Source organism: Dicentrarchus labrax, unplaced genomic scaffold (genome assembly GCF_905237075.1).
Source record: "Dicentrarchus labrax unplaced genomic scaffold, dlabrax2021, whole genome shotgun sequence".
Classification (NCBI taxonomy): Eukaryota; Metazoa; Chordata; class Actinopteri; family Moronidae; genus Dicentrarchus; species Dicentrarchus labrax.
In genome coordinates, this window is record NW_026136718.1 from 26,438,572 (window position 1) to 26,458,285 (window position 19,714).

The 19,714-nt window shown below is 40.4% G+C and overlaps 2 protein-coding genes across 5 annotated transcripts; one reads left to right on the plus strand and one right to left on the minus strand.

Annotated features, from left to right (window-relative positions):
* The first annotated feature begins 1,828 nt into the window (after positions 1–1,828).
* LOC127350220 (60S ribosomal protein L5) lies at positions 1,829–7,090 on the plus strand. The gene is made up of 8 exons (XM_051376624.1): positions 1,829–1,978; positions 2,485–2,554; positions 2,641–2,756; positions 3,112–3,246; positions 3,480–3,682; positions 5,503–5,680; positions 6,725–6,813; positions 6,926–7,090. Exons 1-8 carry the CDS (start codon positions 1,976–1,978, stop codon positions 7,023–7,025), a joined length of 894 nt encoding a protein of 297 aa, XP_051232584.1. The 5' UTR covers positions 1,829–1,975; the 3' UTR covers positions 7,026–7,090.
* Positions 7,091–7,331: 241 nt separating this feature from the next.
* Positions 7,332–17,457, minus strand: LOC127350219 (divergent protein kinase domain 1A-like). 4 transcript variants are annotated; one of them, XM_051376622.1, is made up of 7 exons: positions 17,220–17,457; positions 14,392–14,688; positions 14,318–14,335; positions 8,996–9,130; positions 8,757–8,864; positions 8,495–8,671; positions 7,332–8,414 (listed from the first exon to the last, which is right to left on the minus strand). In XM_051376622.1, exons 2-7 carry the CDS (start codon positions 14,407–14,409, stop codon positions 7,602–7,604), a joined length of 1,269 nt encoding a protein of 422 aa, XP_051232582.1. In that variant the 5' UTR covers positions 14,410–14,688; positions 17,220–17,457; the 3' UTR covers positions 7,332–7,601. The 4 variants fall into 4 exon arrangements, with proteins under 4 accessions (XP_051232582.1, XP_051232583.1, XP_051232580.1 ...); XM_051376623.1 differs by lacking the exon at positions 14,318–14,335 and having other exon boundaries at positions 14,614–14,688; XM_051376620.1 differs by having other exon boundaries at positions 14,318–14,688.
* Between the last annotated feature and the right edge of the window lie 2,257 nt (positions 17,458–19,714).

Below are 19,714 nucleotides of genomic sequence, written 5' to 3' on the forward strand. Positions count from 1 at the left end.
CATACAGTATATTTCTCTATAATCATTGTTTTGGTCATTTTTTTGCAAAATTGATATGTATGCATGTATCTACGTAGGCTTTATATACTGTATGTACATTGGCATTGGAAGGGATAAGCTTTAGGGATGGGGAAGGGGAATATAAACTCTATTAATAAAAAAAAAACATAATTCATAATTGAAAAGCATTTCTGGGTTGGCAGGTTAATGATCATTTATTTCTGTTTTCTGAAAAATGAACCATTACTTTTCTATGTTCATCTCATCTTGAAAGGGTTGAAAAACCAAGAGGTGGTAGATTTGTGTTTTCTAAAGGAATATATTCCTTTACCTGATTTTAAAGGTCGGCTTCACCTAAATGACAAAAAAAAAAAAAACATATTTTCCCACCTATCATTATTAGTATCAATGCAGATTGTTCTGTTTTATTACCAACCTATTACTGTGAAGGTAAATAGAATTTCTTCTTCTCACAGCATTGAAATATTGAACTGAGCAGTGTGTTCTCAATCCATAGATTCAATACACAGACCTTTAGCTGTAGACAATCTATTACAAATTTTATCCTCAGAAGAAAATAAACCTGGTGAAAACTGTTTACAGTAATATCTGTGGATAATTTAACCAGGACATTGTTTCTGAAATGGGACATTATATACATATTTCAAAATGTTCTTTTTCAATGCTGTGAATGCATTCTCCTCCTTTGTGTTGCAGTAACATTAGAGGACCTAGGGGTAGATAACATCTTTACACATTGCCAGGGAATCGATCTGCCACATACAATACTGTTAGTAGGTGGAAAAATCTGTTTTTGTGAAAGCAAATATACGTTACTTTTTTGCGTAGTAGTTTGTGCCACACATTTTACCATTGCTTCTCTATTTTAATTGAACCTGTGCTGTGAGCATGCCCGGGCAATACATTCGTCAGGCAGCCACCACAACACACTTGACCTTTGTGTATGTGCAAAAAGGCGGGTGTCACTCACACAACGACAGCGTCATCATGGATAAACCTCCCAACCTCCCAACCTCCCAACCACTCATCCCAACGAAGATGGCCATACTTAGGCAAACACACGACACCGACAAACTCCACCACCAAAACAACATGTTTTTACTTGTGAGCTATGATTGCACTTTTCATGAATAATGGGGTATTTTATTTTTGGTTTTTGGTTTACGTATGACCCGTGAACAAGTGGGCACTTTTTGCAATAAACTCAGTTGAGTGGCATTTTTTGCTGGCTTGTGACTTTTTTGTATTAGCTATTTGTTATGATTTTGTATCACTTCTTATAATCAAACTAGATTTCTCCCTAGGGAAGCTTTGCTGTGGTTCAATTTATTCCAGTGCAAAGAGTAATTGGTAGCTTGCAAAGTTATTCTTAGCTTACCCAACACTGTTTAAAATCAATAACAGGGAGGGCAATTTCTGCAGAAAGTGTGGTCTGATTGCTAGGAGCTGAAAATCAGTGCGTGGAAAAGCTGCAAAAGAAGGAGCATCAAAGGCACAATGAACAGTTGGAAGAGTCACAAATTGTTTGTAAGAAAGCAAAAGAAGGAAGGGAGAGGTGAAAGAAAAAAAACACCCTAAATTAGGGTTGGGTGGTGATTACTGTGAGACTAAATTCCTTTGTCACCCTTTGCCATATTGTTGCCATGCCATGGTAACTATCCCTTTAATATCTATGTTTATATTTATTACACTTTTGGCCATTGCCAGATTTAAATCTGAATCAGACTTTTTCCTGGTTAAAAGAAAGAAGAGTGTTGTTATTTAGGTAAATGGCCGCGCCAGCTCGATAGGGGGCAGAGTGTTAAACCTCTGCAGCATGGCGTCTCTGTGGCTCATCCTGTGACACGGTATTTACTGAGCATGCGCATGGCAATCTTCCTTTTTCCAGTGCAGCGGAGTCAAGCCCCAGTCTTTGGCTCCGGGCTCCTTCATAAGGAGACAAAAAGACTGCAAAATGGTTTGTAATTCGTCCCAATATGTGCCTACATGCATACCTAAGACATACATTTTGTGCTGTGTGGTGTCAGACGTTTGAAAACATGCTGCTGATGTTCAGATGAAGTTAGATTAAGTCCTGCTAATGCTTACCCGGGTCTGCTTAAACGTGGCCTAATGGCTGCCTTCACAAACTCACTGTTTCCTTTTATCTGAAGACTACTTCACTGTGATGTTTTCATTCATGTGTGACCTGTGAGTCTCTAAGCTCACTACCCCCGAATTTCCATTTTATACAGTTTACCATTAGCTTGTTTGCTTATCAGCTACCCTGTGTAGCGGCTATGCTAACTCCAGTCCTTCATCTCCATTGGCTCAGCTAGCTAATGTTAGCCGGGTCCAACGTTACCCGGTGACAGTGACAGCCCAACTTCTGGACAGAGCAGCTCAGAAAACTAACGTGGAGTTCCCTTTTGTTATGTTGAGTGTTAATCCTCTGATGTTAAGTTGATGCATGTCCTCTTGCAGGGTTTTGTTAAAGTGGTGAAGAACAAGGCCTACTTCAAGAGATACCAGGTCAAATTCAGGAGGAGGAGAGGTGAGACACCTTGTTGTTAGTCTTCCTCCAAATGTTTAGGTTATTTGAAGTATCCGTTTTAAGTGATTCAAGTGTTTTCCTTCCAGAGGGAAAGACCGACTTCTTTGCTCGCAAGCGCCTGGTCGTACAAGATAAGAACAAGTACAACACACCCAAGTACCGGATGATTGTCCGTTTCTCTAACCGGGACATTATCTGCCAGGTGAGCATACACTGAGATGACCCTGTTTTTATCTAAAAAGATGAGGCTCGGCTTCTTTTTTTTCTTCTTTACTTGTGAACCTCTTTGAACAGACTAATTCTGTGAAAAAGTAACTGCAGATATCCATTTCTGACTTAATCGAGCATAGCCAAAACAAACATGGTCAGATCGTGAGTATTCAAATTATTGTTGCACATTTTATGGGGTGCTTCAACATGACATCAATCTGAGCTACTTTACAAAGTGTGCCAGTAGTAGAAATATTGCCTTGTGAAGTACAGGGTCAGTGGTCCAGATTTTTTGTAGTCAGGGTAATGGATGGGTTGTAAATTCATGATTACTTGTTGTGTTGCAGATCGCCTATGCCAAGATTGAGGGTGATATGATCGTGTGTGCGGCCTACTCACACGAACTGCCAAAATACGGAATCTCCGTGGGCTTGACGAACTACGCAGCAGCCTACTGCACTGGTCTGCTGCTGGCCCGCAGAGTACGTATACGCTGGGTTGTGAGCGTGTGTGTGTGTGAGAGAGAAGAGATTCAGGGTTAATGAATGGCCTTTGTTTAACCCAGGTTAACCTTTTCAGAATAAGTTCTCAGCTATAATTGTGTCATTGGGGAAACAATGTTCTGCATATGTGAATTTACATAAACAGAATAAAAGTTGTTGGCAGCTGAACCATATGATCTTCAATCTCAAATGTGGCAATTTTCTGTCCTCAGCTGCTCAACAAGTTTGGCCTGGATAAGGTGTACGAAGGCCAGGTTGAGGTGACAGGCGATGAGTTCAACGTGGAGAGCATTGATGGTCAGCCTGGTGCTTTCACCTGCTACCTGGATGCTGGACTTGCTAGAACCACCACAGGCAACAAGGTGTTCGGTGCCCTGAAGGGGGCTGTGGATGGAGGCCTGTCCATCCCACACAGGTAACCCGTCCCACTTCCTGTCACAGGTGTTGAATTTTATTGAATGCTGTGTGTGGCAATGATGGCTGCGTGGTGGGGGGGGAGGGTGTTCCAAAAGTTTTCATTTGGAAGGAATGATGCATAACACCTTGCTTGGCACAGTTCAAGTCTGTAAATGATAAATAAGTTTAGTTTTTTTATTTACAGAAAATGTCAGTTTATTTTTTTCATTGAAGATATATTGGCATGCCACAGTAGGAAACACAGCTGTTACTAATATAATTAATGATGGCAGGATTCCATTTAGGACACTTGAATAGAACAAGGCATTGTTGATGCCTGTGAAAAGTCAAAATGTCTGCTGCCTATTATGGAAGTCAGTGGTAATGCACTTTGGTTTCTAATTGACACTCAAAATCAGTTGCCTGCACACTTTAACTCGTCATTACTGAAACAGTGAGGTTTGCTGTCAGAATTGTAGTGTGACGAATGCAGGTTAGGAATGACAGATGACAGTGTTCACTCTCAGCTGGCAAGGTGTAATGTGAATGTTTTTCAAGACATGTTGAGACTGCTGTCAGAGTTCGAGCTATGATCAGTTTCAACTAATCAGCCAACTGCTTAAACACTGATTACTTTGCATGAAATGGGCCTTGAGGAAATCACGCTGTCCATTAGATTATGTACCCTTTCAGACAGACGCAGTGATGTGGTTTTAAAAAACAACACAGCAATAGTCTATTTGAAAGGGTTAATGTGCATCATCCAGCCCTCTTCTACAGTCCCCCTCCTGCCTACTGTTCAGGCAATGTCGGTCACACGCTGCCCACGCAGGCATCGCTATTAGGGTTTGAAATAACATGATACTGATAAGTCCCATCTGTAGAGGGGGAGGGAGTTACACGAATGGGTCCAACGCAGGATGAATGCTCAGGCTGAAAGTTACCTGTTGAATCAGCTTGTCCGCAAAGAGGGCTGTACATTCTGGATTCGTCAGCCCTGACATCTTGTCAAATGTGTTGCAATAAGGAGATAAAATATATATGCATTTACAGTTTACCGTGAATTGGATATCCTGTATTGCACTGATGCACTCACTTGAGCTGATGTGTACCCTAGCAGTACTAAGACATTCTAAGAGTAGATCAATTGATGATGCACAGTAAAAAATGTCAAGGCAATACTAAAAGGATACTATAAAACATGTTTGCACTCAGTAGCTAGATACCTCCTCAGGGAACTAAATGCCAGTTGTGTGGTTGCAAAAATCAATATAGTGAATTTAGTTTCCGGTAGTTAGACCGTCCCGTTTCAACGTAGCATAAAAATGCTATCTGTACCTGAATACAGTATGCATTTCAGTTGCAGTGTAGTGAATCTGCCTGGCCACATGTGGACGTAGTGTAGTTTATATTCTCAGCCAGGTTTAAATTCAGTCGGTACAGTTTGCTTGCATTCATGAGAGAATAAGTTAAAAACAGCAGCTGACAGGTTGACAGCTGACATCAAGCCTGCTTGACTTTTGCCATTTTCACACTGCGATGATCCAGTCAGTGTGGACGGAATACAAATGAGAATTTATACCCAGTGTGAATGCAAGAGCCTGGTGAGATGTTATGATACAGGTGTAAATGGGGTGCATTTTGAATTTAATAGAGCAATTTTAATGATTCATCAGTAAGATGAATTGTGCACACCATGTAATACTGTGTTCATTGTGCCTTGACATGTCTGAAGGTTCTGCATGGTGATTTTAAATGTCCGTTTGTTTCACTGAACATGCTTGAGATTTACCTTGTACCCCCCCTCCCTTTTTTTTTCCCTCTTTTTCTTGCCACCAGCACCAAGCGCTTCCCTGGGTATGATCCAGAGAGCAAGGAGTTCAACGCTGAGGTCCACCGCAAACACATCATGGGCACCAACGTGTCTGAGTACATGAGCTATCTGCTGGAGGAGGATGAAGATGCTTACAAGAAGCAGTTCTCCCGCTTCATCAAGAATGGAGTCACCCCTGATTCGGCAAGTCCTCTTTATCTGTTGTTAAATTGCCTTTCCAGTCTGCATTACACTGTATCTGGGAGGCAGATGGTGTTCCTGAGCTCTAATTGATCCAGTCAGGGACATGTATACAATGTTGGACCAGGACTCCTTTTATTTGTGATGTTTTGAGATGTGCCCTTGTGTGAACTTATATGGTCGAGGTAACAGGTTCCAACTATCAACTGTCTCATTTGTGACAAATTTCACATACGGTCAACAGTAATTCCTCATGAGTCAGAGTCAGGGTTGTGGTGCAGTGACCGCAAAGTATAAAAAGCACCAAATCAATCTGAATTTGGTCCAGTCAATACTTGTAATGATCGTCTTGTACCCTTTTTTTTTTTAAATAACCAATTAATTCAGCCATCGCCTCAGTGTAATTATGCAGTGGGTCTATTTGTCCAAGTAACTCATATTAAAGTTGCCTGGAGAACATCATAATCCCAATGACAGAATAAAGTTGAATAAGATGTTTAATTCATACACACGCAGGCCTTGCTAGCTTGAGGTGCGGTTCTGATCTGTCCCTCAACAGGATTAGAATAGCCTCTTAAAATAGCATGGCATGTCCTTAAACTAATAACTTTTCGACAAGGAAATCCACTGATCAATCATAATAATCCCTGCCTTTATTAATTACTACATAAAAGGCAGAACATTTTCCTAAACAAGGGGATTTTGTGACTTGTGCTGCACTAGCTGTGAGCACAGGAGAGGAGCAGGGTGTGTGGCAAGCTAGGTGGAAGATGCTTGGTTGAAGATATGCCCTTAATGGCCCACCAGTGGGCAAGAAACATCTCAGAATGCTTGTTAAATGTATCCTGAAATATGGACTATGGATGCGGCGTAAAGCTAATGCAGTTTTGAAGTAGCATTACAAATGTCTCGTGAAAGTTAAAGTGAATCTTTTGAATTTATCTACAAAAAAATCTTTAAACAGTATTTATCATGCATGTGAGTGAAGAATAAATTGTGCCCACAAATGAGATGTGAAGTAAATTTGACTGGTTGCCTTTCTTTCAGATTGAGGAAATGTACAAAAAGGCTCATGCTACCATTCGTGAGAACCCTGTCCATGAAAAGAAGCCTCCCAAAGAGGTCAAGAAGAAGAGGTGAGACACGTAGACATCTTAAAAATATATTTTTGAACTAGTCTTTACACAGCAGCTCTGCTACGAGTATTCCAAAAACTGCAAATGCTAATTGTGCTCGTTTGTGACCTAGGTGGAACCGTGCCAAGCTCTCTCTGGCCCAGAGGAAAGACCGTGTCGCCCAGAAGAAGGCCAGCTTCCTCCGGGCTCAGGAACAGGAGGCTTCAGACTGAGGCGTCGGTCTGCTCTGTTCCAGATACAGAATTTGTTCGTAATAAATCTATCGAAAAAGAGTCAATCCACTGGTGTACTTTGTCATATTGCACTTCATGTATGCTTTATTGGCAGCACAGAGGCCTCTTGATCCCTTTTTTTAAATTTGGGGATTTTTACTTGTATATTGTAGTTTTAATGCATCCTAACCACTCAGTGGCACTGTGGTTTATAGGCTGATTTGCATTTCAGACACAAGTTGTCTTTTTGAGTGGGTTTTGTCTAAATGGCAGCGGTTCAAGTAAAGGTGAATCAAAGTCACAAAGTACTAGACAAGTCAAATTTATTGATTTGTCATGGTTTCGAAAAATTGCACTTGCTCACTTTGCAGCAGTATATTAAAGTTTACTTATCACATGATTTAATATGAAAGTAACATTCCTTGACAACTGCTTCAGGATAAAATACATCAGTTATACATGTACAGGTGAATACAAGGGGAATTGTATACTAGTTTCCACAGTGAAAACAGACAGTCTGATATTATTTAAAAACTTTATGGGACAGGAATTGGTCTTTGTGCCTCTGTGTATTCATTAGGAGTCTTTAGTATGAGAGATTTTCTTCCATAGCAAAGTCTTGAGATTATTCAGAATTAGTGAGTGCTCAATTTCCATCTGTTCTGCTGACCCTTTCAGTGCGATGCAAGCGTACAGCTGCTTCTCAAGCTCCTCTCTCACATCAGATGGAGCACCTCTCAGAATATAGTCCTTGAGTGCTTCACAGGCTTTGGCTAAGTTTGGCCTGGTGACCTCGGGTGTGCAGCGGTGCTTCGTGAGGTCACAGGAAGTGAGGCAGTCTGCCCCGTAGAGACAATCCTCGTCCACATCGCAGCGCTGCTGCCTAATGCCTTCTTGGAAGACTGCTTCAGGAACAATGTACCGCGCATCCATCACCTTCAGGTCATGGCGATCGTTGTAGCCGAAACTGGTGGCGCTCACGTCACACATGAGGAAGCTGCCGAAAGTGCCGTGGAAAACATCCTCCACCAGTTCCAGCAGTCCAATTGAGATCTTGGCCTTGTGTGGCCAGGAGGGCGTGAACCACTGGTCCATGCTTCGACGCAGACCGGCAGGAATCCACACCTCTATGATCCAGGGTAGGCTGATCCCGTACAGCGGAGAATATGGCACCTTCTCCATCACATACAGGTCTCCACAGAAGCCCAGTAACTTGGGCGTGTGCTCTCTGTCTTGCAGAACTAAAGCTAAGAGGAATTCATTGAGCTGCAGCAGAGCCCACGTGGAGCGAGCCTCAGGCAGTGAGATGTGACCATCCTTATTGGCATCTGTTATGGATAATACCTGGGTTGCCAGGTCTGCGAGGTTGGCCTGATCCCCCACTTTAGCCTGTAAAGAATGAAAAAGAGTTTAAGACAAACTCTGTGTTGAATTCTAGTCTATCCAGTGTTTAATGAGTGCTTCCTGACCTTTAGGTGGTTGAGGATCATCTCTCTGAACTTCTCCACAGAGGTCCCCTTGGTGGGCTTGTTGAAAGCCGCAGCCTCCTTCCTTGGCTCCATCTCACTTCCCAAATCATAATGAGGCGCCTCTTCCATCTGGCACTTAATGACTCCCTCCAGGTCGCCCCAGCTCCCTGAGTACACCTAAAATAAACAAGCTAGGCCTGAGGTGCAGCTGGATTAATGACAAGCAGACTGAGAGGAGTGTGTGATTTTAAAGAAGACTGACCTGGCTGTTGGGCTTGGCAGTGAAACACTTCCCCAGATAAAGCGTGTCTTTCTCACACAGGCTGCTGCAGGCAGAGCCGTCAATGATTCCTTTTCTGTATTTGTCACACTGAAAAACACAAATAGCAGTACTGTAAACTCGCAAAAAGGAAACAGGAATAGCAACTCAATATTATCTGGAGTAGAGAATATAGGACAAGGTCTGGATGAGTTGATGTATATGAGAAATAAAATACTCACTATTGAATTTTTGCAGTCGTGCCCACGACACAGCTCTGTGTAGGAAGAGTACTCTACGTACACTATCCAGCTGCCCACGAACACTGCCAGCCAGGAGAAGAACAGGTACTTCATACGTAGGTAGGAAAATCTGGCCTGTTGGAAACATTTCAATTCTTTTTTAGAAGGAATAAAAGCTTGAAAATGACATAAACCCTGCGTTAAAGATTCAATAATATACAGGTCCAGTGGTATAAGTGTTCTAAATAGGAAAACTTTCCCAATACTCCATAAATTATTTGTAATGCACTCTGTTATCTGTGGAGGTTTCAGTGCATTAAAAATGGCCTGGGTGACTTGAGGATGGAGTTGTTTTTAATCATAACGGAAATTAATGAGAGAACGAGAGCCATGTTTTTGCCTACGGCTGGTATATCAGTTCCTTTTTTCTTTCTTTATTAAAAGTTTTCCAGCAAAGCAGTGACCTTTGCATTGACCTGAATATTCTTACAGGCAATGTTAGGTCTGGGGACTTGCACAATACAGGACTGAATAAAGTATCAAATTTGATGTCCCACAATCACCACACTAGCACTGATATTGTCGGATTTCCAACGTTTAAAGTTGCTAGGGCGAAAGTTGCCTATTTACACATCCAGTAGACACTGGGCAAAACATTAGCATTCTTGTCACACAATAAATGTAAGTCTAATATTGATTCTCCGTATTTCATTTAGTTTCCATTTAGTCTGCCACCAACCAGCTACCCCACTATGTTCACCCCTAGTCACTAACTTTGTCTGTTTGCTCTCAATTGCTGTGCATGTTGATTTTATCAGAGCTTTCTTGCCAAAAACAGCTGCCTGCTATGTCCAAAAACAAAAGAGAGTGATCTACAACAGTAAAGTGATGGGCTGTAAAACCAAAACAATGCAGAAAGACACTAAAACGCTGAGGGGGAACTGCGGAGCCGGGGGATAATTCTCGGTCAGACATTAGACACACTTATTTGATCCACTGTTAATATCAAAATACTAATTAATGCAGCTTTAAAGGCCAAGCTGAACGAGAAAAGTATCAAAACAGACTAGAAAACGCCAACATTCAGCTCTGTTCTGACGTAGCTGTTACAGATATCAACACAGTGAATTCTCCAAAGGTAAACTGCTGATATCACAATGAAAACGTGATAAATGAGACAATGCTAAACTTTTTAATTTACTTAATAAACAGTCTTATCTAAACTTAGTTCACTTGGAAAGACTAACAACTCTGGCCAACATCTTTGGACCATTATTAATGATACTGACTATATTATTTCCCCAGTATGTGGTCTTTCAACCTTACAACTAATATAAAACATTTTTAATTTAATTTTTTAATAATTATAATATAGATAGCTTTAAGTCAATATAATAATCTTAATTTATGTTTACAATAAAGTCATTTGGCTATGAGTATGTAAGTGGAATACAAATTAGCTCCAAACTGAGCTGTATCGCAGACTACATCATTAAGGCAATTGCTTCTAAATAGGTGCTCAGTAATTAACAGTAAATGCTGTTTGTGGCCTGGCACGGCAACAGTGGGACATTTAGAGTGACTCCAGACTCATTACCTTGTCTTGATTTTCTTTCCAAATCCCCAGCTGACAAATACAGTCTGCTTGCATCCATAATGGCATTCCTCCAATTGGAGAACATTAGAGAAAAATAGCAGACTTTTTAGCAGTCCCATTTTCCCATCTATGAATGATTTTTGCACTCAGGGCTTGACAGTGATAGACTCCCCCTGCTTCTACCCTCTGCCCCTTTCAGTTCCAATTTTCTTTATTGGCATAAGTCTCTATATCCCCCCCCCCTTCTTCTTTATCCTCTCTGTAACAAACTGCGCTCCATCTTCCTCTGGGATCTTTGTGACCCAACTTTACAGTTTAACAGAAAATATCTCGGTGGTCAGTTTGCTCTTTTACTATACACTCAACCTAATAAATGAAAGCAAACTTAGAAGCACAGGATGTGAGGTTTATTTTCAATGTTGAAGAAAAAGATTACATTTGTATCTGTCACTAAATGGATCTTCCATCCATTTTCTGCTTTTGAAACCACAGATAATGCAGAAATCAAGCTTTCAGGCATCCTCTATATGTGACTCTGCAATCTAATTTCGGTCCATGCAGTGGGTTTTAATATCATTTTAGTCTATATTATCTTATTGCTTTGATGAAAAAGCCTGTGAGTATATTTCTTTGCCATTGCTACCAGGCCCAGGACACAGAGATCAGTTTACATCTGCTGTTACACAGGATTGTATTCAAAAAAGATATTCTAATCTTTCTAAGACTAAATATCTTCAAACCTGCATTCGCACACTCTAAATAAAACACTGACACATAGCTAGGCTCCTCTATGGGAAGCTGCAAATTGCAACCAACTGAACATCGCTTGTGTTAGTATTTGACGACCTGGGAATGAAAACGAAAAGATGTGTGTAGGACAAACGAAAAAAAAAATAAATAGTGCAAAAGACACTATCTAGAGCCAGTGTTTGGTTTGTCCGTTCTGGGCTACAGTAGAAATATGGCAGTTCAACATGCTAGCCTCCATAGAAGAGGACCCGCTCCCTCTGCAGATAAAAACAGCTCATTCTAAGGAAACAAAAACACAACGATTCTTATTTTCAGGTGATTATACACTAATGGAAACATACCTATGAATATTATATTCCATTTCTGCCAATAGATTCTCCTAAATGTTACACACTGGACCTTAAGGTTAGCTAATATTAGCTAAATGCTAGCTAACTAGCTAGCTAATCTACATCTAGGTTAGCTGGCTAGTTGGCTAACGTTTTGCTAACATTAGTTAACTTAGGAAGGGACTATATACAGTTGAAACCAGAAGTTTACATACACTGTATAAAAAGACACATACGCTTTTTTTTTCTCACTGACATGAAATCAGACAATCACTTTTCCTGTTTTAGGTCCGTTAGGATTACCAAAATTATTTCTATTTACTAAATGCCAGAATAATGAGAGAAGGATTTTTTTAAGACAATTTTTTATTACTTTCTTCAAAGTCAGAAGTTTACATACACTAAGATTACTATGCCTTTAAACAATTTGGGAAAGCCCAGATGATGATGTCATGTCTTTGGAAGCTTCTGATAACATTTGAGTTAATCAGCGACACACCTGTGGATGTATTTTAAGGCACAACTGAAACACACTGCTTCTTTGTGTAACATCATGGGAAAGTCAAAAGAAATGAGCCAAGATATCAGGAAGAGAATTGTGGACTTGCACAAGTCTGGTTCATCCTTGGGTGCAATTTCCAGATGCCTCAAGGTGCCACGTTCATCTGTTTAAACAATTATACGCAAGTATAAACACCATGGGAATGTCCAGCCATCTTACCGCTCAGGAAGGAGACGGGCTCTGTGTCCCAGAGTTGAACGTGCTTTGGTCCGAAATGTGCATATCAACCCAAGAACAAAAGCAAAAGACCTTGTGAAGATGCTGGCTGAAGCTGGTAAGAGTGTGTCTTTATCCACAGTGAAACGAGTACTGTACCGACATGGGCTGAAAGGCCACTCTGCCAGGAAGAAGCCATTACTTCAAAAGAAACATAAAAAAGCCAGATTACAGTTTGCAAATGCACACAGGGACAAAGACCTTAATTTTTGGAGACATGTCCTGTGGTCTGACGAAACTAAAATCGAACTGTTGGGCCATAATGACCATCGTTACGTTTGGAGGAAAAGGGGGGAAGCTTGCAAGCCTGAGAACACCATCCCAACTGTGAAATACGGGGGTGGCAGCATCATGTTGTGGGGTTGTTTTGCTGCAGGAGGGACTGGTGCACTTCACAAAATAGATGGCATCATGAGGAAAGAACATTATGTGGAAATACTGAAGCAACATCTCAAGACATCAGCCAGGAAGTTAAAGCTTGGGTGCGAATGGGTCTTCCAAATGGACAGTGACCTGAAGCATACTGCCAAACTGGTTACAAAGTGGCTTAAGGACAACAAAGTCAATGTTTTGGAATGGCCATCACAAAGCCCTGATCTCAGTCCAAGGCATGTGCGAGCAAGGCGGCCTACAAACTTTGCTCAGTTACACCAGTTCTGTCAGGAGGAATGGGCCAAAATTCCTGCTAACTATTGTGAGAAGCTTGTGGAAGGATATCCAAAATGTTTGACCCAAGTCATTAATTTTAAAGGCAATGGTACCAAATACTAATGAAATGTAAAACTTCTGACTTTCAAGAAAGCAATAAAAACATTGTCTAAAAAATTCTCATTATTCTGGCATTTAGCAAATAGAAATAATTTTGGTAATCCTAATTGACCTAAAACAGGAAAAGTTTAATCTAATTTAACGTCAGAGAGAAAAAAGAGATTGTGTCTTTTTATACAGTGTATGTAAACGTCTGGTTTCAACTATGTTTTTATTTTTCAACCATCTTCAAAATTTGGTCCTTTTCAACATAGATGAGCCCAGCACATAAGACCTGCTCAACTGTTATTGGAGCATAGAGCAGAAAGGGTTTGAGTTGCACTGGTGCCATTTATTTCTAAATGATTACCACTCACATCTTTGATTCCCATCTGCTAACACCTCGTTTGTCTTTTCTGGATTCCCATCTTAATTGCAAGTCTATAAAAATCTATATATTATATAGCCTATATTATGTAGGCCTACATACAAACCATCTTACTACACAAACACCTCACAGAAATAGAAAATTATCAATTATCAATGACAAGCCATTCACTTAAATATGATTTCTGTTGCTTTGTTTATTGATTGGTTTACTTACAAATCTGACCATGCAGACCCACAGCAAATTTAACAGCAGTGACCACACAAGTAAGTGATGCGCGTACCTCCCATTGATTTTTCCGTAGGTAAAATGCATCAACAGCAAAAGCATTATGGATATAACAATCTACCGGGGAAACAAATGTATCGTCGGCCGTTTTCCAATCGATAGTTTTGTGGCTTTCATTTCAGCTCTGGCCGGTGCATTTCTGTCTCTGGGATTATGTATTGACCCCTTTGTGAAGGGAGAGAGTTGCACAAACATGGCTAATGAGGCGATATTGATTGTGGCTACTGTGACAGCTATTAATTAGAGACTGACTGGGAACTGTGGCTGTATGCTGAGGTGGGCGGAAAGAAACGGTCTGTCTTGATCCGGTTGAACTCCTTCCTCTACACCCACCCACTGCCCTAAATGTTAGGGAGCCTGTGTGTTTAGACCATTTTAACCTTGAAAGGTCTCTGAAATGACACACAAAGAATCAAGTGCATATTGTACGGTAACAAAGTGCTACCTGATGTTGAGCTAGTGAAGCAGAGAGGGGATTAAAGCTGATCAAGAGCAGCACAATGCTGTTCTGACACTTGGTTTTTGCAGCCTGCACATTCATCCATTATGCATGATTATAAAGCTATCCCTCAGCGGTTGCCGGTTAATGGGCTGCTGTGCAGAGAAAGACATGAAAACAGAGAAACAAAAGATGGAGAGGGCTGAGGGGAGTGAATGACATAGAGATATTTATGCAGATTTTGCCTGATATCACTGGCAAACAGATAATACAGTATGTGCATGAAGAGTGATCCACTTAACATGTTGAGGAAAAGAACCACCCTGGAGAGTTTACGCGCCAGTAGCAGTAGCAGTCCAGCATGCGTCTCCACTTGTCTGCAGGAAAAAGGATGCCACACTGTCTGCACAGACACTACAAAGATCTGACTCATCACAGTCCAGACAGCAGGCAACCCCCCACCACACACACACACACACACACACATACAAAGCACACATTCCATGCTGACTCAATCCTGCGACATTAACACATGTGAACATTACTTTATCAGCAACTGTCCTGTCTGTCATGATGCTGTAAATGGAACAATCTAACATCAAGAGCATTCACACACAAACAATGCACAAGTAGCGCAAGCACGTGTTATTCCTGCAAGGATGGCAGTTTCCTGTCAGGGGAAACCCCCTCCCATATCTGAAAAAACAAGTTAGAGCTGTAATGTGCAAAAAATCCTTTTATGGGGCTGGTGAAGACTGATCTCCAACATAAATTTGGTGTTACTCAACATCAACTCAGCTAATAGGTAATACATATAATAATAAATCATTAAATGAAATGCAGACAGAATTATTAGCAGTGATATATAACTTTACTTTATTGCTGTCTGTGATGTGGAATGCATGCCAGAGGTTTTGTTGCATTAATATGTGGAAGCAGTTGTGATAGGGCCAACTAAATGTCAACAGTTGGCAGTTTGTGCAACTTATTTATGATCAGGAATTAAAGATGCTGTTCCATCGTCTAGAGAGAAGCTTGTCGTTATCTCAACTTCTGAATCAGAGACAATTTTCACCATTTAGGTAGCCCTCACTCTCATGAAGGTGGGAGACCCCTGCTCTATATGACCTACATAAACAAACAAGACCATGAGCAAGACCACTGGCTATTTCTACTGTTATTCTTAATGCCTTCCACCAGGCTGGACGTGGTCAGATCATATGAAGAGGTGGTGGAAACACTACACCTTTTGTCCACAGGGGCTGCCAGAATCCACACAAAATGAAAGTTCCCTGTTGCTGCTTTAAATATAGGTTATTAAAAAGTAATGTAAAATACAAAAAATGACAACATTGAGACTTTTAAAAAAAAGATTTTAACATGCCTCGGTCATTGTTGAAATTGCGGCCAAAAAGTTATTTCAGAACGAGCAATGGGGTTTAATGAAGATGAGTCTCTATATATGTCACCATACAGTATCTGCTTTACTGATGGACACTGAAGTTATCAATTGCCACTACATGCTTTTACACACTTGACCTTTAAACTGTGTGTTTAAAGCATCTCTGCAGTTTATGGCATAAGAGACATAAGGATCTTTTGACCACCTGTTAAGGGAAAATTAGCATGTGCAGGAAAATTGCACTCAATCAAACGTCTTTGTATTTTATGCAATATCTGTACTTGAAATATAAAGACATGCAGAATCTGCATATGAACCAGACCAATATTTCCGGCTTACAGGACTTGTCAGTTTTTATACTTCAGTGGAAATAGCTTCTCTCCAAGGATCACTGAATGACACTTCTTAAGTTGTCACTGGAAGGCTGAAGTGGCCTAGAAAACTGAGCGATGCTGGTGGCTGTCCCTTGAGACTGCCTGTTTCTCTCACTGCACTTGACAGTTTTTGTCTCTGACATGCAAGGGCACGGGCAGGAGGATCGCAGCAGCTGCTGAGACGACACTGTTTGAAAATTAGTAAAGCAAATGGCCGAATGTCTCCAAGATGGATACAATTAGCAAAATATTGAGTTGGGATAGTCTGATGTAGGGAGGGAGGCATTATCTTTTCACCATTCAGTCAGCCAGGGAACGTGTTCAACAAGAGTTTCTATTAACATCTAACTCTCTGGATCATGTGAGACCTCCACATGTCCTTGAGGGGACTTCCCTTGCAGAGTTTCATTTTACTTATGAGCAATGCCACTGTGGACTTCACCTAATTTCACTCACATCAAACTGTTACATAATGTTCTGCGACACTTTCTCAGATGAGAATAACCAGGGCAGCATCATATCAAATACTGATCTGTGATTTAATGACATGAATGGCAGTGATTCATCTTAGTGAATGATGGTAAAGCACAAAACACACAAGCATGTCTTATCCTGAGATTACTTGCATGTAGCAATATATATATATATATATATATATATATATATATATATATATATATATATAGCCTATAGCAACAACATGTGACAGAAGAAACAAAGATGGAGACAGTAAATGTATAATGTAATGTAAGCTGGTAATAAAGTTTTACAGCCTCAGAAACAGCCTCTTTTGAATGTATGACTGTACCAGCTGTATCATGGACGTGGTTGCTACAGCAACGGGGATCAGGAGGATGGTTGATTCTTGTCGAGCCGTCGAGCATCAAGTGACTTTATGATTCATTCTGAAAACCCTACACAGCAACACCTGCGAATGACCACCAACCCATATACAACACGAAGGTCAAATGATAAAGTAGTATAAGCAATAATAATAATAATCAGTCGCATCGCCGCTTATATCTACCGGTAAGATCCGAGTGTAGGCTGTGAGGATGTACACAGACAGAGCCGGGGTAGATTCCCAGTTGGACTTTACACCGGAGTGAAGAGGGATTTCCAAGAAGCTTACCTGAATGTACAGAGGCTTCCTGAAGAGCCCCCATGGAAACAGATATCTTGCCATGGAAAATGCAGAACATCTCACAAAAGCTGCTGAGGGTAGAATTTCGGCGTCCACTTCATACGGTTATCAGGCAACGCCTACCACACTAAGCTTGGACATGTTCCAAAATGTAAAAGCTCACTAATTCCGTCGGCAGCACCGTGGATGTGCGTCTGGATGCAGCGAGGCGGCAGACTGAGCCGCGCCGCCGTCTGCAGCGAAGTGAGCCTCATATTGGGCCATGCTCTCCACTGAGGCGTTCTGACCAATTAGAGGAGGAGGATGGGTGGCATATCAGTTTGTCACCTTTTGATGTTCATATAAAAAACCCAGCTTACCTGCTGACTGTATGCTTTTTAAAAATCTCTCGTCTTAAAGTGCAACAAAGATTTCACATATGAAGTTAACAAATGTAAAACAATCATTAGTATGGCATTAATTATCACATGTTAGTTAGTTAGGTTATATCAGGTTACACCTAAACACATTTTCCACTTAAGGAAGTGTAAAACGTGTTTAGGTGTAACCTGATGTAGTTGCTGCACTAACTACATGTAATGTGAACTTCCTCTCTGAGTGTTTTAAGATGTTTCAGCTTGTTTTGGTTTCATGGTCCACAACTTTACTGTTTTAGTCCAGTCTCAAAGCTCCTATCAGCAGGCAGCTGTTAAACCCATTGTGCACTACCTGCCCAGCACCAGACAAAATTAGCAACTAGTCTGTGATTTATATATTGTGTTATTTATTTATTTAGCAGCTAAAGAGCCAGATATTTCACTCAGGAGTTGATGGAAACCAAAACAGATCTAAAAGAAGAGTGAATGATGGTCTCCAAATGAATGCTAATGTTAATCCCTGTCTGCTGGATGTTTCACAGGCAATTACTGTTCATCATAACAACTTTGATAAGATAGTGTCTTACATAAAGTTATCAGTGTGAAATGAAATGGCTGATACAGAATATCCTATGTGATGTTATTAATCTTAAGTTTATCTAAAATAAAGATAAAACTGTAATTTAACATGATGTACAGCTGTAGGGGAGCTTTTTTCTAGTGAGTTAGACCTATAGCTTACAAAAGCTAAAGGGAGCTTTAACCTTTTGTCCTGCTACATACATACATACATACATACATACATACATACATACAACAGATGGTCTATACACATGTTACATCAATAAGAACCTGGAGGAAAACTGGCTTTAAGAGATCTGTAATGCCTCACACAAAAACAGAATATCACAGTCTGTCTCATTGGGAGATGAGACAGATCTCTTGAGGCGCTCTTTAGGGACATGTCTCTCACAGCTCAGAGGTGTGTCAGCAGAGGAGGTGGATAGAAAATAAGAAGTCGTCAGCTCTAAAGTGGGATCATGAATCACCTCATACTGGTTTTACTTTATATTTTAGTATTTTTATTATATTTATATATTATTCGTTATATTTTATTTGGTGTAGCCTATATCCGTATTCAAAGCATGGATTTTCTTCTGTCACATCTTAAAAGTAGGAGAGCAAAGGAACAGAACATCCTCTTCTTTATGTGCTCAGATGACACGGATTTGCATATTAATATGACAGATGAAAAGCACAAATACCCATCATTACTTGGTCCATAATTTTGGACTAAAGCTACCTGAAGTTTGTAGGATTTCTAAAGGCTTCTATACTTAACTCCTCTGTGGGATGTGAGACTTCTTGCTGGCATCTTATAAATGAAGATGTACAAGACAGTAAAACTTTATCTCAAGGGGATGCACCAAACAAAGGTAATGGGCACTCAGTTATACAGTACATTACCATGTGCATTATCATCCATCAAAACAGACAGTCTAATTTTCTGTGATTGTATTTCTTTAAAAAGTATTGCCAAGTGTGAAAACACAAACACAATTTGTCTTTACAGTTTGAAACGACTGATGTAATTAGACAAGAATAAAGAATTCATGCAGCACAACAAAGCTGTGATAGCTGCATCGCTAAATTCTTACACAACATTAGGAAAGACAGAAACAAAGCTGGCATCGATGCCTGGAATATTGGATTTTGCTGTGAGAGGAGCTTAGAGTTTGGAGAGGAGTTATAGGAGCCTAGAGGGAAGAAAATGGATACAGATAAGGTATTTCCTGCGATTATGCAATGCTGATTACCTTGAGGCACTTTGAGTGGGTAGATAAAAAAATCTATTTTCATATAAGAACAAACAAACAACAACCTTGCTAATGCAGAAACCAAGGAGTGGCACCACTGGTGAGCATAGAGAATTACTGAGATGGATTAGGGGTTTTCCAATATAGTCCTCATTGGGTGCCTGATTAAGACAAGTTTAGATAATTATATGCGCAGTGTGTAATATAATGACGACCGTCTCCAAAAACATAACCTTTAAGATTAATTAACACTGGAAAACATCTGCATCTGAGATTTCAAATTTCCATGCATAAATTCAGTTTACCTTTC

Excerpts from the sequence above, each read along its gene's own strand:
- LOC127350220 (XM_051376624.1), top strand. Across the intron at positions 3,683-5,502 it reads GGCCTGTCCATCCCACACAG|CACCAAGCGCTTCCCTGGGT; the intron begins GTAACCCGTCCC and ends TCTTGCCACCAG. Across the intron at positions 5,681-6,724 it reads ATGGAGTCACCCCTGATTCG|ATTGAGGAAATGTACAAAAA; the intron begins GCAAGTCCTCTT and ends CCTTTCTTTCAG.
- LOC127350219 (XM_051376620.1), bottom strand. The coding sequence starts at position 14,413 with ATGAATGTGCAGGCTGCAAAAACCAAGTGTCAGAACAGCATTGTGCTG. Across the intron at positions 9,131-14,317 it reads CTTCACTAGCTCAACATCAG|GCCAGATTTTCCTACCTACG; the intron begins GTAGCACTTTGT and ends TGTTTCCAACAG. Across the intron at positions 8,415-8,494 it reads TGATCCTCAACCACCTAAAG|GCTAAAGTGGGGGATCAGGC; the intron begins GTCAGGAAGCAC and ends CATTCTTTACAG.